The sequence below is a fragment of the Carcharhinus amblyrhynchos genome, chromosome 1 (genome assembly GCF_965287045.1).
Source record: "Carcharhinus amblyrhynchos chromosome 1, sCarAmb.v2.hapA, whole genome shotgun sequence".
NCBI lineage: Eukaryota > Metazoa > Chordata > Chondrichthyes > Carcharhiniformes > Carcharhinidae > Carcharhinus > Carcharhinus amblyrhynchos.
Genome location: NC_137324.1, coordinates 116,643,070 through 116,656,805, shown reverse-complemented (window position 1 = coordinate 116,656,805; position 13,736 = coordinate 116,643,070). Strand labels below are relative to the sequence as shown.

The 13,736-nt window shown below is 40.2% G+C and overlaps 1 protein-coding gene across 1 annotated transcript in view; it reads right to left on the bottom strand.

Annotated features, from left to right (window-relative positions):
• Positions 1-9,391: 9,391 nt before the first annotated feature.
• The window catches only part of sec24d (SEC24 homolog D, COPII coat complex component), a 145,458-nt gene continuing 141,113 nt past the window's right edge, over positions 9,392-13,736 (bottom strand). Inside the window, exon 22 of the mRNA XM_080191398.1 lies at positions 9,392-13,319. Coding sequence (XP_080047524.1) covers positions 13,179-13,319 — 141 coding nt within the window. The 3' untranslated portion in view covers positions 9,392-13,178. The remainder of the gene's footprint in view (positions 13,320-13,736) is intronic.

Here is a 13,736-nt window from a genome sequence, read left to right as displayed (position 1 = left end):
TGAAATATGTAGGGATATGATGGTAGGGCCTGAGTGGGATTGTGGTTGGTGCAGACTCAATGGGCCAAATGGCCTCCTTCTGCACTGTAGGGTTTCTATGATTCTGGGGTTTCTATGATTCTGTCTCCAGTCGTGAGGTTAGTGAGCACCTCCGTTTCTATGACTAAGCCAGTTCTGTATCCATCTTGCCAGCCCAGTCTGAATACCATGTGATTTTAGCTTTTGCATCAGTCTGCCATGGGATCTTGTTAAGTGCCTAATTTAAGGCCCTATAAACTACATCCACAGCCCTTCCCTCATGAATCATCTTTGTTACCTCTTCAAAAAACCCTATCAAGTTGGTGAGACATGACCTTCCCTCTACAAAACCATGTTGCCTATCACTAATTAGTCTATTTTCTTCTAGATGTGCATACATCCCGTCCTCAATATCTTCTCTAAAACAGGCTTACTGGCCTATAATTTCCTGTATTGGGTAAGAGGGTTTGAGTAGAGGGATAGGGATGTTTTACTGCAATTATACAGGGTGTTGGTGAGGCCACACCTGGAATATTGGGTGCAGTTTTGCTGTCCTTATCCAAGGAAGGATGTCCTTGCTATAGAGGGAGTGCAGCGGAAGTTTACCAGGATGATTCCTGGAATGGCAAGTCTGTTAAATAAGGAGAGACTAAATCGGTTAGGATTTATTTATTAGCATTTAGAAGGGTAAGAGAAGAGCTCATAGAAAGTTATAAAATTCTAACGGAAGTAGACAGGGTAGATTCAGAAAGAATGTTGCTGGAGGAGTCCAGAGCTGGGGTCATAGTTTGAGGATAAGGGGTAAACCGTTTAGGTGAGGAGAAAATGCTTCATCCAGAGAGTGGTGAATCTGTGGAATTCACTACCACAGAATGAGGCTAAAACGCTGTGTGATTTCAAGAAGAAATTAAATATAGCTCTTGGGGCTAAAGGCATCAAGGGATATGGGAGGAAGGGGGGAATCAGGATATTGAATTCTGATCAGCCATGATCAAAATGAATGGTGGTGCAGGCTCGAAGAGCTAAATGGCCTACTCTTGCTTCTAGTTTTGATGTTCCTGACCAACAACTAACCTTCAATGAATGATATGCTTATTCGGTCAATCTGGTACTTTATTTAACTTGCTTAGTTAGCCATAGATGGTGCAGCCTCTCTTTCTCACTGGAATGTATCTTTGCTGAGTCTTTTGAAATGACACCTTAAATGTTTGCCTATGTACCTCTAATGATCTACACTAATATTGCAGCTGCAATGCTTAACATGCCTGACAATCTTTATTATGTTTTAATTAATTAATTAATTGCATTATTTAATTACATTCCAATTAATGCCTCTAGTCTTGCTTGTGTTTAAATTTTTATTATCCCAATAATTTTTATTATCCTACTCACCCAATTGAAGTTCTCTGGTTCAGGTAAGGTAAATAGGAAATATTCAGCAGTCAATCATCTCTTTGCTTCCCTGTTCTGCCACACCTTAACCTTTCTTTCCAAAGTGGGCCATGAACCTACAGACTGAGTACAGGGAGTGCTCTTATATACCCCACTCTGCACTACTGGAATTCTCAGTCTTTCCACGCTGTTTCGTACCCACTCTGCTCTACTGAACTCTTGCTCTCTCCGCACTGTTTTGTACCTACTCTGCACTACTGAAACTCTCGCTCTCTCCACGCTGTTTTCTACCTACTCTGCTGAATCTCTGGTTCCTTTTGTGTTGTTTACATCCCATTCTACCCTCACTGTTTTATATGCACCAATGCATTCTGCTCATAAATGTAACAAAGGGCCTCTAACAATCCAGACCAAAGGGAATATCTCTGCAAGATGGTTGATCGGGGCTGAAAATGTCCATGAACTCAGGATGTAAACTTGTTGGACACACAGTTAATCTGAGCTCAAGCTGCTGGCATGAACATAACTGACTGTACCTACTGAACAAAATGACCAGCATTTTGAAGCTTAAAAGGATTATGAAAAGTCAGATATACAAAAGCAAAAACGTCTGGCTTGATAAGGTGGACATGATTTCTAGCCGAAGGAGCTAAAAACCTGCATAGTCAACCATGGAATTTCTACTGTGCAGAAAGAGGCCATTCGGACCATCACATCTACACTGACTCTCCAAAAGAAGATACTACCCAGGCTGTCCCCTCTGCCTTTGCCCTATCTCCATACCCCTGCTCATTTACCATCAATAATCCACCTAATCTGCTCATGGTTGGACTGTGGGAGGAAACTGGAGTGCTCAGAGGAAATCTACTCAGACACAGGGAGAATGTGCAAACTCCAGACAGACAGTCACCAAAGCTGGAATTGAACCTTGGTCCCTGGTGCTGTGAGGTAGCAGTGCTAACCACTGTGCCACTGTGCTGCCCTGCATGCAGAGTGGCTGTGAATACTGGCTGAAGAAGAATAAGACTCACCTCGCTGAAGAACAAGAAAACAAGAGAACATGTGCTCTTCTGTCCAGGGTTTACAGAACTGTAAACTCTTGCCATGTTGTACGACTTTGCAATGATCTCTCCTGTAACCAATAGAGGATCTTTTGTTACCAACTGGTATCAAGTTCAAATTCTTAAAAATCTGATACAGGGTTTTGTGACCATTTAACTGTGAGCTCTGCTAATTAGAATCAGAATCAATTCTTTCCTGTGTTTATCTTTCAGCAATTGTTGCATATCCTTTTCCAGTGAATCTATGTTCTCATTATGTGATTTGTAAAGCCAGATGGAACATATTTAACACTTGTCATATCATCATTATCTACAATTAAACATCCTCCATCTTTGGGTGGTCTTAGTCTCTTTTTAACTGATATAGCCTATTTTTTAATTCACGGTTAGCCCTCCTATTTTAGAATCCTACAGCACAGAAGGAGGCCACTCAGCCCATTGAGTCTGCACTGACCACAATCCCACCAAGGCTCAATCCATGCATTTACTTAGCTAGTCCCCCTGGCACTAAGGAGCAATTTAGCATAGCCAATCCATCCAACGCACACATTTTTGGACTGTGACAGGAAACCAGAGCACATGGAGGAAATGCATGCAGACATGGGAAGAATGTGCAAACTCCACACAGACAGTGACCCAAACCGGGAATCGAACGTGGATCCCTGGTGCAACGAGAGAGCAATGTTAACCACTGTGCCACCGTGCCACCCACTCTTTCTTTTCACTTCCTCACTAGATTTTCTATTTTTATCATAATTCTCTCTGATACAATTAACACTCATTTTATTACATCTCTCCCTTTACTATTTAATCTATTTATCTATGGAACTCTGTTAACTTTTATAAGGTTAGATTTATGCTCTATATCATTCAACCTTTGTTTGAAGACTTTTCATTCCTAATCTATCGGCCCATTTGTGGATGTCTTGGCACAATCAATGTGGAACAGATCCCTCCTTATCTCACTGAATTTAGTTTCTTTCTAATCCAGTACCCTTGATCCCTGAATCTACATAATCCCTTTCTGCTTTTACATTGAACCTAACTACAATGCCCTCTATTTCTCAATTGTACTCTTACTTTCTCGTCAGTTATTAGCCTCATTTCATTTTCCAGAATTAAATGAAAGATTTCTTCTTTCCCTGGAATTGAAAAAATGAGTTAGAGTGTAACCCTAGATTTATTCTAACCAGTGTTCCATGCTTTGATTATGTGCATTATCTTTTTTACAGCTTTTAAAGGAATAATTGAACTCATTCAATATTATCATCTTGTTATACTTAGACACGTCTCTGAACAGTCTGCAAATTTCTAATTCCATCTCATCTCCATCCTCAATGTGCACTGAGATTTGTACAATTTTGCTTTCTACTCCTATTCTACAATCCATAAGGACTCTGTCTAACTCCATTCCCAAGGACATCCATAAATTCTAGTGCTGTCATCATATCCTTCATTGACAATGCAATATACCCTCCTTTCCACTTACTTTCTCTTCTGGAGATGTCATAACCAGGAATGTGCTGATTCTAGCCTTATCCAACTTTGAACCATATCATCACTATAGCTCCTGTATCAAAACCCTCAGAGTCATGAATGCTTTCAATGCAGTCAACTGGCCTTTATATTCTGCAGCAACAAGTGGCAATGAGAGAGAAAGGCACTTTTTGTGCTCACTTGTCTAGCTGTGGCACTTAGAGTCATAGAGGTTTACAGCATGGAAACAGCCCATCCAGCCCAACTTGTCCATGCTGCCTTTTTTTAAAACCCTAAGCTGGTCCCAATTGCCCACATTTGGTCCATATCTCTTTATATCCATCATACCCATGTGATTGTTTAAAGGCTTTTTAAAAGACAAAATTGTACCCACCTCTATTACTATCTCTGACAGCTTGTTCCAGGCACTCACCACTCTCTGTGTGGAAAGATTGCCCCCTGGACACTTTTGTATCTCTTCCCCCTCACCTTAAACCCATGCCCTCTAGTTTTAGACTCCCTTACCTTTAGGAAAATATATTGACTATCCAGCTAATCTATGCCCCTCATTATTTTATAGAGCTCTTTAAGATCGCCCCTCAGCCTTCTACCCTCCAGAGAAAAGAATACCAGTCTATCCAGCCTCTCCTTATAACTCAAAGCATCAAGTCCTGGTGGCATCCTAGTAAATTTCTTCTGCACTCTTTCTAGTTTAATAACATCCTTTCTATAATAGGAATCCTTTCAGTAGTGAATACTATTGAGAGTCAGCGCATACCTTTCCTTCGGATATAGCGAATGTTTCAAGCAACTTTTCTGTTTTCTTTTGCTAAGTAAATAATAACTTAGCTTTCACTTGGTGTAGTGCTGTCCTTTTAACCTTGGCTTTAATGATATCATCAGCAACTGCTTTGTGATTTTTGGATATGGTTCCTGTGATAAATCACAACTTAAGCCAATTTCTATTCAACGTGGGTCAATGTGGCCTAAGTTGAATGAAGTCACCACAGAATTTGCACTGAGGGGTGCCTTGAGAATGCACATAACAGATGAAAGTCAATTATATTTAAGAGACTTGTGATTTACAGCTGAAAGTTTGCAAAAGGAACCACATGAGCTAACTGTAGTGGCTTGATATGAATCTCCTGACTCACAGAGATAGGCTGATCTGAAGAGAGCTTTTACTCTTCAATCTAGTCAGAGCAAATCATTGTTCATCATTTCTGGTTGCAGCAATAATACAACTAGTACATTTTGTAACAATGAATGATTGGAATTAATAATGTGCACAAAAATTTACTAACAAATCATTTAAAACAAAAAAAAATTCATGTGGACTGAATGGATTTTGAAATAATTTTTCTGTGTTTAATTGTATACATTTTTCTCTTTAAATATTCATTATTTCTATGGCAAGATTATCCCTGTGCTATTTATGGGCACTGAGATTCAGCAGTCTTGCATATTGCAAGATGAAGTGTCATTGCAAGTGTTCCACTGCTGAGAGCGCTATTGTAGAAAAAGGCAATAAGCTGTTTTACAGTCATGTGAAGAAGGGAAACATTGATTCTCCTATTGTGCCTCTTGGTAGGGAAGAGTCAATGGTCAGGTAGATTACTATCCCATTGCACTCCAGGTGTGCTGACACTGGCAATGTCCCGAAATGAGGGATACTGGACTGCAGAATTTTTGGTAGCGGGGGACTGCGTTCACATTTTCAAAAAAAAGTCTGACTATAACAGGTTTTGTTGAAGGAGTCAGACGGATGAAAAAATTTAGCTCAAAATCTGGGCTCGACCTTTTATTGCAAAGAGGTTGCAAAGAAATAAGTCTGACAAACTTTCTTGAGTTTTAGAGCAAAAAGGAGTTTGCTTTTTATTGAGTTAAAAAACTCCCAGATAAAGATTTTTAAAAATTAAATGGGTAAACCTGCATTTCTCAAATTTTCGTAATCACACTAATACATACAAGCATGCAAAATTTACAACTTACTCTGCTAGTAGTTTCTACATTAGCCAAATTCAAGTTCATGCTGAAAGGTAAAAAAACTGTTTATGAGTCTGGCTGCAGCAGAAAGTTTTCCAGGTTCTTCTTTAGATTCCAATATGGTTAGCACAGTGGTTAGCACTGCTGCCTCAAGCAGCAGAGACCTGGCTTCGATTCCTAGCTTGGGTAACTGTCTGTGTGGAGTTTGCATGTTCTCCATATGTCTGTGTAGGCTTCCTCTGGGTGCTCCAGTTTCTTCCCACAGTCTGAAAGAGGTGCTGGTTAGGTGCATTGGCCTAGCTAAATTCTCCCTCATGTACCCAAACAGGTGTTGGAGTGTGGCGACTCAGGGATTTTCACAGTAACTTCATTGCAGTGTTAACGTAAGCCTACTTGTGACACCAATTAAAAAAAACTTAGAGCTTGAACTTCAGAGTTGTGTTGAAGTTCAAGTAAAACTACAATTACCAGAGATAATTTCATTTTGAAAATGTAATCAATCTTTTCCAATAGGTCAATTATTTTTGTACAAGTTCTTTTGAATGGAAATTCACTACCTCTATACTGGATTTATAAACCACTAGCTATAAAGCTCTGTCTTGAAGGAAAAGAGAACGGAGCTCTTTACTGCTCCATTGGCAGCTTTTCACACAACTTCACTTCTTAACAGCTTTCCTGCAGTCTTCAAGCAATCCCAAAATGGTTATGTGACCTCTCTTTCCCCCATTATGTTTTCAGAAGAGGTTTGTTTATCTGTTGCACACCCCTTGCCCAAGGCCTCAATGGCCTCCGGTTCCACTGGCAAGGCCAAGTCGACTGGTCCCTATTCAATGCCCACCAGACAGTACCGGGAGTGGGACTAATGGGGAAAGGGTCAGCGAGGATGGGGCTAATTGGGAGGGGGCCCGCTGTCATTCTGCAGCAATTGGAGGGGGGAAGGAGGGAGAGGATGCCTGCTGCCACTCTGCAGTAATCAGTGGAGGGAGGGCAGCAGGGTCATGATCAATGGGGGATGGAGGGCATTTGCGATCGATCAGTGATGGCTGCATCTATGGCTGCAGGCCCCCATGGTTGCAGTGGGAGGGAGCTGCTTCAGTTTGCCTGCCCTAACAAAGGCCTGGCACAGCTCTCTCTTTGTCTGAGAGGCTCTTGCTACTGTTAAAGAAATGTGCAGCATCAGAGGCCTGCATATGTGCACTACCTCTTTCTACAGGCTTTCAGGTATATTAACACTGCCCACAGACTTCTGCAGTAAGCAACGGGCTCACTCAGAATTTTGCAGCCAGAGAGTGTATGGGTGAGGGCCTCAAAACACTCTCTAAAAGACCGTTCATTAACTCTCCCAGTTTCAAGTCCGCCCAGCACTTAGACAAAAAAATGATAAAATACTGCCCTCTGTATCTGCCAGAGAGGTAGCCTTACAAGAATACAAACGTAAATCCAGAACATTTTTCAGTAAATCCTTCTGAAGTAGTGACATTCTGAAGTGTGAAATACCAGAAAAGGACCTGCTGTGACACGAATTGTATGCCAAAGCAGAACCTTCCGGAAAAGTGGTCAACTGCAATACTGTTATGGTCCTGGACCAGAATCCCAAATGACATTATGAAGCCATAATAGATGCTAACAATTTTTCTATTTTGACATAAAGGTGAGGGTATGATGGTTCACTCCAGGAGTAATTCTGCTGACAAATTAGGGATCACTCATAGTAAACCAAACTTTATTTCATAACACATTTTAAGTTAAACTCTAACAAAATGAAATGACTTAACTCTTAACAGTTGAACAATCATTAAAATAAACGAAAGGAAACAACAATAATTGCTAACTTACTACTGTTTCAGTTCCAAATTGGCAACATTTTCTGACATACTTAAAATTTCATTTTAAATACAGTTGGCAACCATTAATATACTTGCCAGAAGGGGTGCAGATAGTCTTGAAGCCATGAGAGATTTTGGGAGCAACCTTACTGAAGAAATTCCAAGTGGTGAACAAGCTTGAAAACAGAAGGGAATTATGCCCATTTTTTTGGCGAGCTTTCAGATACAATGCCACTTAGCGCAAAAAGAGAAGCAAAGCGTGATTCACGCCAGTAGGGGATTGGGCAGAGTGTATCAAGCTGAAAGGCTGGCTGCTCTGCTCATGTGCCAATCTCTCAATGTTCTGTGTAAAGAACACATAGAACACTGAAGATCTGGCAGTTCCCCACCCCCTGACTATCATCCCTCCTCAGATATTATGCCCCTGATTGCTGGCCTCCCCAGCCAATTGCCATCCAATAGCCCCCTGCCCCGACCAATTGTACCTTGGCCAATCCCTAATGTAGAATGTAGGGCCCTCTGCCTTCCCATAGGCTAACGCGTTGCAGGTGCTTTTTTTTTCAGATGAGATGTTAAACTAAAGGCCATGGGTACACAGAAAAGATCCCTGCTACTAGTCAAGGAAACAGGGGTATTCTCCTATTGTTCTTCCTGATATTTAGCACTCCCCTAACAGATGAACCTTTAATTCATTGCATTGTTGCTTCTGGGATCTTGCTCTGTGAAAATTGACTTATGATTATCTAAACTTCAACTATGATCATACGCCAAGGTAATTCATTAGTTGGAATTTTAACAACCCATTGGGTAAGTGGGAAAGTGTCATAGGAGGGCCACCTGACATCTTCCTGTCACCAAGCCACTTCACCAGTGGCAGGTAAGTTGACAGATTTGCCACTGCTAGGAGCACAACTGAGCCATTTAAATGGCTAATTAATGGAAACATGGTCACAATCCACTTTTATGGGCATTCTGTCCATGTCAGGGTAGCCCAGTGCCATGTGGGGAGACCACTTGGTGTAAACTAGCAGATTCCCGAAGTGTTCTGGTGCTGGTATTAGTGGTGGGACAAAGGTGGGCAGTTGTGTAGGGCAGTAGCCATCCCTTTTGGGCACTCCATAGCATTGCTGGGACTGCCGGCCCTCACATTGGGTCAACAGCTCCTGAGAGGGAATTGCCATCCTTTGTTGGACAGTATCCCAGGTCACTTAATAAACCTCTGCCAGGTCTGTCAGGAATACCTGGCAGATAAGGAGACAATGGCCTAGTGGTATTATTGCTAAACTATTAACCTAGAAATTCAGTTAACGCTCTGAGGACCCTGGTTCAAATCCTGCCATGGCAAACAGTGGCATTTGAATTCAGCGAAAATATCTGGAATTAAGTCTACCGTTGACCAGGAAATGACTGTTCATTGTTGGAAAAATCCATCTGGTTCACTGATGTTCTTTAGTGGAGGAAATCTGAAGTCCTTAACTGGTCTGGTCTACATGTGACTCCAGAGCCATAGCAATGTGGTTGACTCTCAACTACCCTCGGGCAACTACGGATGGGCAACAAATGCTGGTCAGCCAGCGATGCCCATGTCCCATGAATGAATTAAAAAGTCATTCTCCAGAGAGTCCCACTGCCAGTTGAACTGGAGTTGTTTCCCACTTATGGCCTAGTAGCGAGAATTCTGTCTCAGTAAAATTCAACCCACTATCCATCAACTGCTTTGGGTCATTTGAGGAAGGCATTGCATTAATATAAGATATTTTGTTATTGCTTTTATGACAAAACCAGGTGAACACTGTTTCAATACAAGGCACTCACTTTTATTTGCAATTTTTCTATTAACAATTAAGAACAGGATAAAAAATTGCATAATAAAAAACATGACAGAAAAGTCACATTATTGTTTGAATTACAAGTACTTTATTTTTTCACACATACCTCATCTTGCTCCTGGTTGTAAAAATACCGTTATCTTCAGGGCTTCTTTAATGATGGACATTTGCAGGGCATTGAAGAGTAAACACTATTCATTAAATAGATTAACAAAGCTAAAAATTGATTTTATTTAGATTGTTTAATTTGCCTTGTGTGTAAATGGGAACTGTAACCCTTATGATTCTAGATGACTGCAACTAACGCAGCAAAATAAAAGCTGACATCTCTCTATCTAAGGATTTCATAACTGAATGTATATGCATATAACTCAAAATGACACAAGTTGAATATATTAAATTATTAAAGGCTTCCACTGTCATTTTATATAACACTATTTTAAATCATTGGCCACTTTAATGGTGGTTATGATATGAATATGTGCTGGTCACTAAGAATTAGAAGCATGATATTTCATGTGAGTGTCTAACCTTTTCATAAATTACATGAAAAATGACTAAGTGTCCACATTAATCCACATGTTTTCTGTGCTATGTACCATCATAGGGCAAATTGTCTTTAACAGCATAAACCTGATTGAAGCAATCACTCAGATGAATAAAAGCACTGGTCAGTGAATTAGATGAACCATTTGCCTTCATTTTCCTCTCTGCCAACTACACACCATCAAAGACTGTTTAACCTGGTTTACAAAGTTGCAGGTTTGGCACCCATTTTTGTACTTGCTTGCCCTCATCCAATACTCCCCAAAATAAATGTAATTATTACATTGTTTTTTAAGTACTAAACATGAAAAATAGAGGAGCATCTTTAATTTAGCTATTCAACGTTTCTGTCCAGGCACTGCTTTGGGGCTTGGTTAGCTTTGTAGGCTGGGCAGTTGGCTTGTGATACAGAGTGACACCAATAACATGGGTTCAATTCCCATACTGGCTGAAGGCCCTGCCTTCTCGACCTTGTTCCGCACCTGAGGTGTGGTGATCCACGTTTTAAATTGTCACCAGTCAACTCTCTCTCTTGCAAAACAGGGAGAGAGCAGCCTCCGGGACTTTGGCGACCTTCATGTCTCAACCTTTCATTGTAGTTTGCATTTGTTACGTATATTTAACTAAGTTAATGTTTCCCAATGTATTGTGAGAAATGTACAGGTTTAAATGTGCAAAATTCTTATAGCAAAAATTAGAAGGTTCTCATGGGCAGGAAATAAGACTGCACAAGAGTGTCAATGCTAAACTCTGCACTTGCAAAGTCCCTCTCTGTCCTACTTGTTTTATGAAACATTTTTAACAATTTATTTAAATCTGTGCATAGCTATTTTCACGTATTATGTTAGTTGGCAATGAAATTCCTTGGGGATTCCATTGATCTCCTGTTGTAACTCCAATGAGAGACAGGTGGAATTCCCACATAAATGGTGGAGACCGCTGGAGCCGATTCTCTGTCTTTTCTATTTGCTCCTTGGACAGAGCAAATTATAGAAGGGGTGAGGGAGGGTGGGATGTACTGAGACAAAAGCCTTGAAATTGGATCAAACAGTATTGGTTTTGGGTGACAAATGGGAGCTGAAGCATCCAATATGTGCATGCCATTTGCTTCCATTTCATATTACCATGCACAGCATATCACATTTGCTAAGGTGCAATGTAGTGATTCAGGGTGTTAACTTGAAATAGGCGTCGAATCTACTGCCTAAACAATCAGACCTGTTTCAAGCACCATCCCAAAATTAGATCAAGACTGGCCACAATATGCATCCAAACAAATGTGGCATGCAATCAGATTTTAAGCAAACAGCCAAGTAGGCAGGTACTAGACCTTTTTTCTGCATTGGGATAGAGATATGCCTTTATTAAGTAATTATTAGGTACCTGCTAGTCCCACATAGATTAGGTTCCTTCCTGCTGACCCCACATATTCCACTGAGTCAGTACCAGAGGACACAAACCGAAAGCTAGTGGTAGGATCATGACCATTCCTTTCACTCTTTCTTTCAAATTCTTTCAGTTGAGCCCTCATGACACATTTCTTGCTAATGATTAGTTCTAAGCTAATTGCTTTTCACCACAAACCCCACCATCAACACTGGGGGGGGCAGGGGGGTTGTGGTGGTGGTGGTCAATGTCCCTTTGATTATACTTTGACAGTTGCAGTACTATCATCCCTGCAAGCAGATGATGTTGTCATAACAAATGCTAATTTTATACTTTGATGAGAGGTTGTTTGGAATGTTGTTTCTTATCACTTAATACTGTGCTTAGGAAAGGTCAAACACTGTGCAACATGACAAGATAGTGTTGTCCCATAAGAAAAGCAGCAATGACAATTAGGAATGGAAATACATTGTATAAAACGAGTGTGACTGAGAATAACAACAGCACACAATGCTGTGAAGCAAACTCAGCATACTCTGCATTATCGATGCTTAAGAAATGTAGCATAAGGAACCTGTAAAGAGAAAAATGCACAAGGAGAAGAGGGCTAAGAGTTTTGGCCTTTGCACAAAAAAAAGGATCATTTTAGTTGAATTACTCAATAATATGAAAGAAAGGAATAGGCTATAGCTTTGCACATTGTTCTAACTCTACTTGGAAAAACGTAGTATTAAAAAAATACAGAAAATCATTTTAGCAGATGATACATAATAGAAAAAGTGTGCATACCCTGACTTGACAAGGTTTTTCGGTACTCTATCCTATTAATGTTCTATTGTAGTAACAACTTCAGGGAATTTGATATTAGGATCAATGACTAGAACAGTACAACTTAATTATTTCTTAATCGCTTGTAGGAATCACTAGAGGGGTCATGGATTTGACCCATTATTTTCAAAAATAACCCACCTGAAATTAAGACTTGCAGTTAATGCTCAGTTCTAGGTTAGTTTCCTTTAGTTGCCCCTAACTTCACCACCTTGCAATTGCACATTTCATACATCATGAAGAACATCTGCAACCACTGCTGGCAACTGGCATCATATAAAAACTTTGGATGACACTGTTCCATTTCACTGTAGTTTTGCTTTGGTGTGCAAATTACCAAACTGCTCCTCTTTCTCTTCCCCGAACATCCAGCTGATCAGAACAAAACACTCAGCTACAGGGTGGATTGTTTAAAACAAAAATTACCTGACAGATTGAACACCATGTGGCAAACTTAGTGGTTTGTTACTGCCAATGTTCTGACAATGCAATGAAGAAGTCAGTTTTAAATCAACCAAAGCATAACTACATACATAGATGAGAGTACTGATACCGTCAATTGTACATGTGTGCATTTATATCATATATATGTATTAACATTAACAACGTTTTTATAATGAATTTTGATTCTGACAATTGATTTGTTATAAAATAGTAAATACTAGGTTGCTGGCATGTTCAAAACAGGTTTTTCCTCAAGAAAAGTTAAGACCTGACAACAAAAGTCATGAAGAAAATACAATGGTATAAATTTTAAATGATGTAGTTTCCACTGTCCCTTTTTCCTGCGAGGTTGAATAAAAAGATATTCTTGCAATGGACTGAGGGCTTTAGGTGAGGAGTTGGCGGATCTCTTTGTGTACATGGCAGAGGAAATCCACATAAGAAGCTCCTCCATGCAAGCCTTTGTCTTCCACCAGGAACTGCCTGAAGATTCCCTCTGATTTATCTTTTTGCTTTAATATTATCAGCTGCAGATAGAAAGATAGATAGTCAGGGTTAAACTCCAGGTCACTCAATTTGTTGCAAACACTCCTTCAGTTTGAAAGAATTCCTGGTGATCATCTTCGAATACTTTATTCTAACAGAATTTTTCTAGTTTAAACAGCACATTGTTCCCCTTACAATAAAGGATTGTGTTTGGTTTACAAACGCAAAAGAAATTTGATTTTCGACATATAACTCAGAATTGCCAGAAATGGAAAAGAAATTTCAATAGATATTGATCCTCAAGGTGGGCAGCAGGAGTTAGGAAAATGCTGTTAAGTGTGTGAGCTTCAACACGAGATGTTGCAGTGGGGAACACGGGGATGAGTCTGAGCTGCAGTTGGACCAGCTGACACAGGGAAAAAATTGAAGGCAGCCCTAGGGTTTGCAGGAGTCAAGGC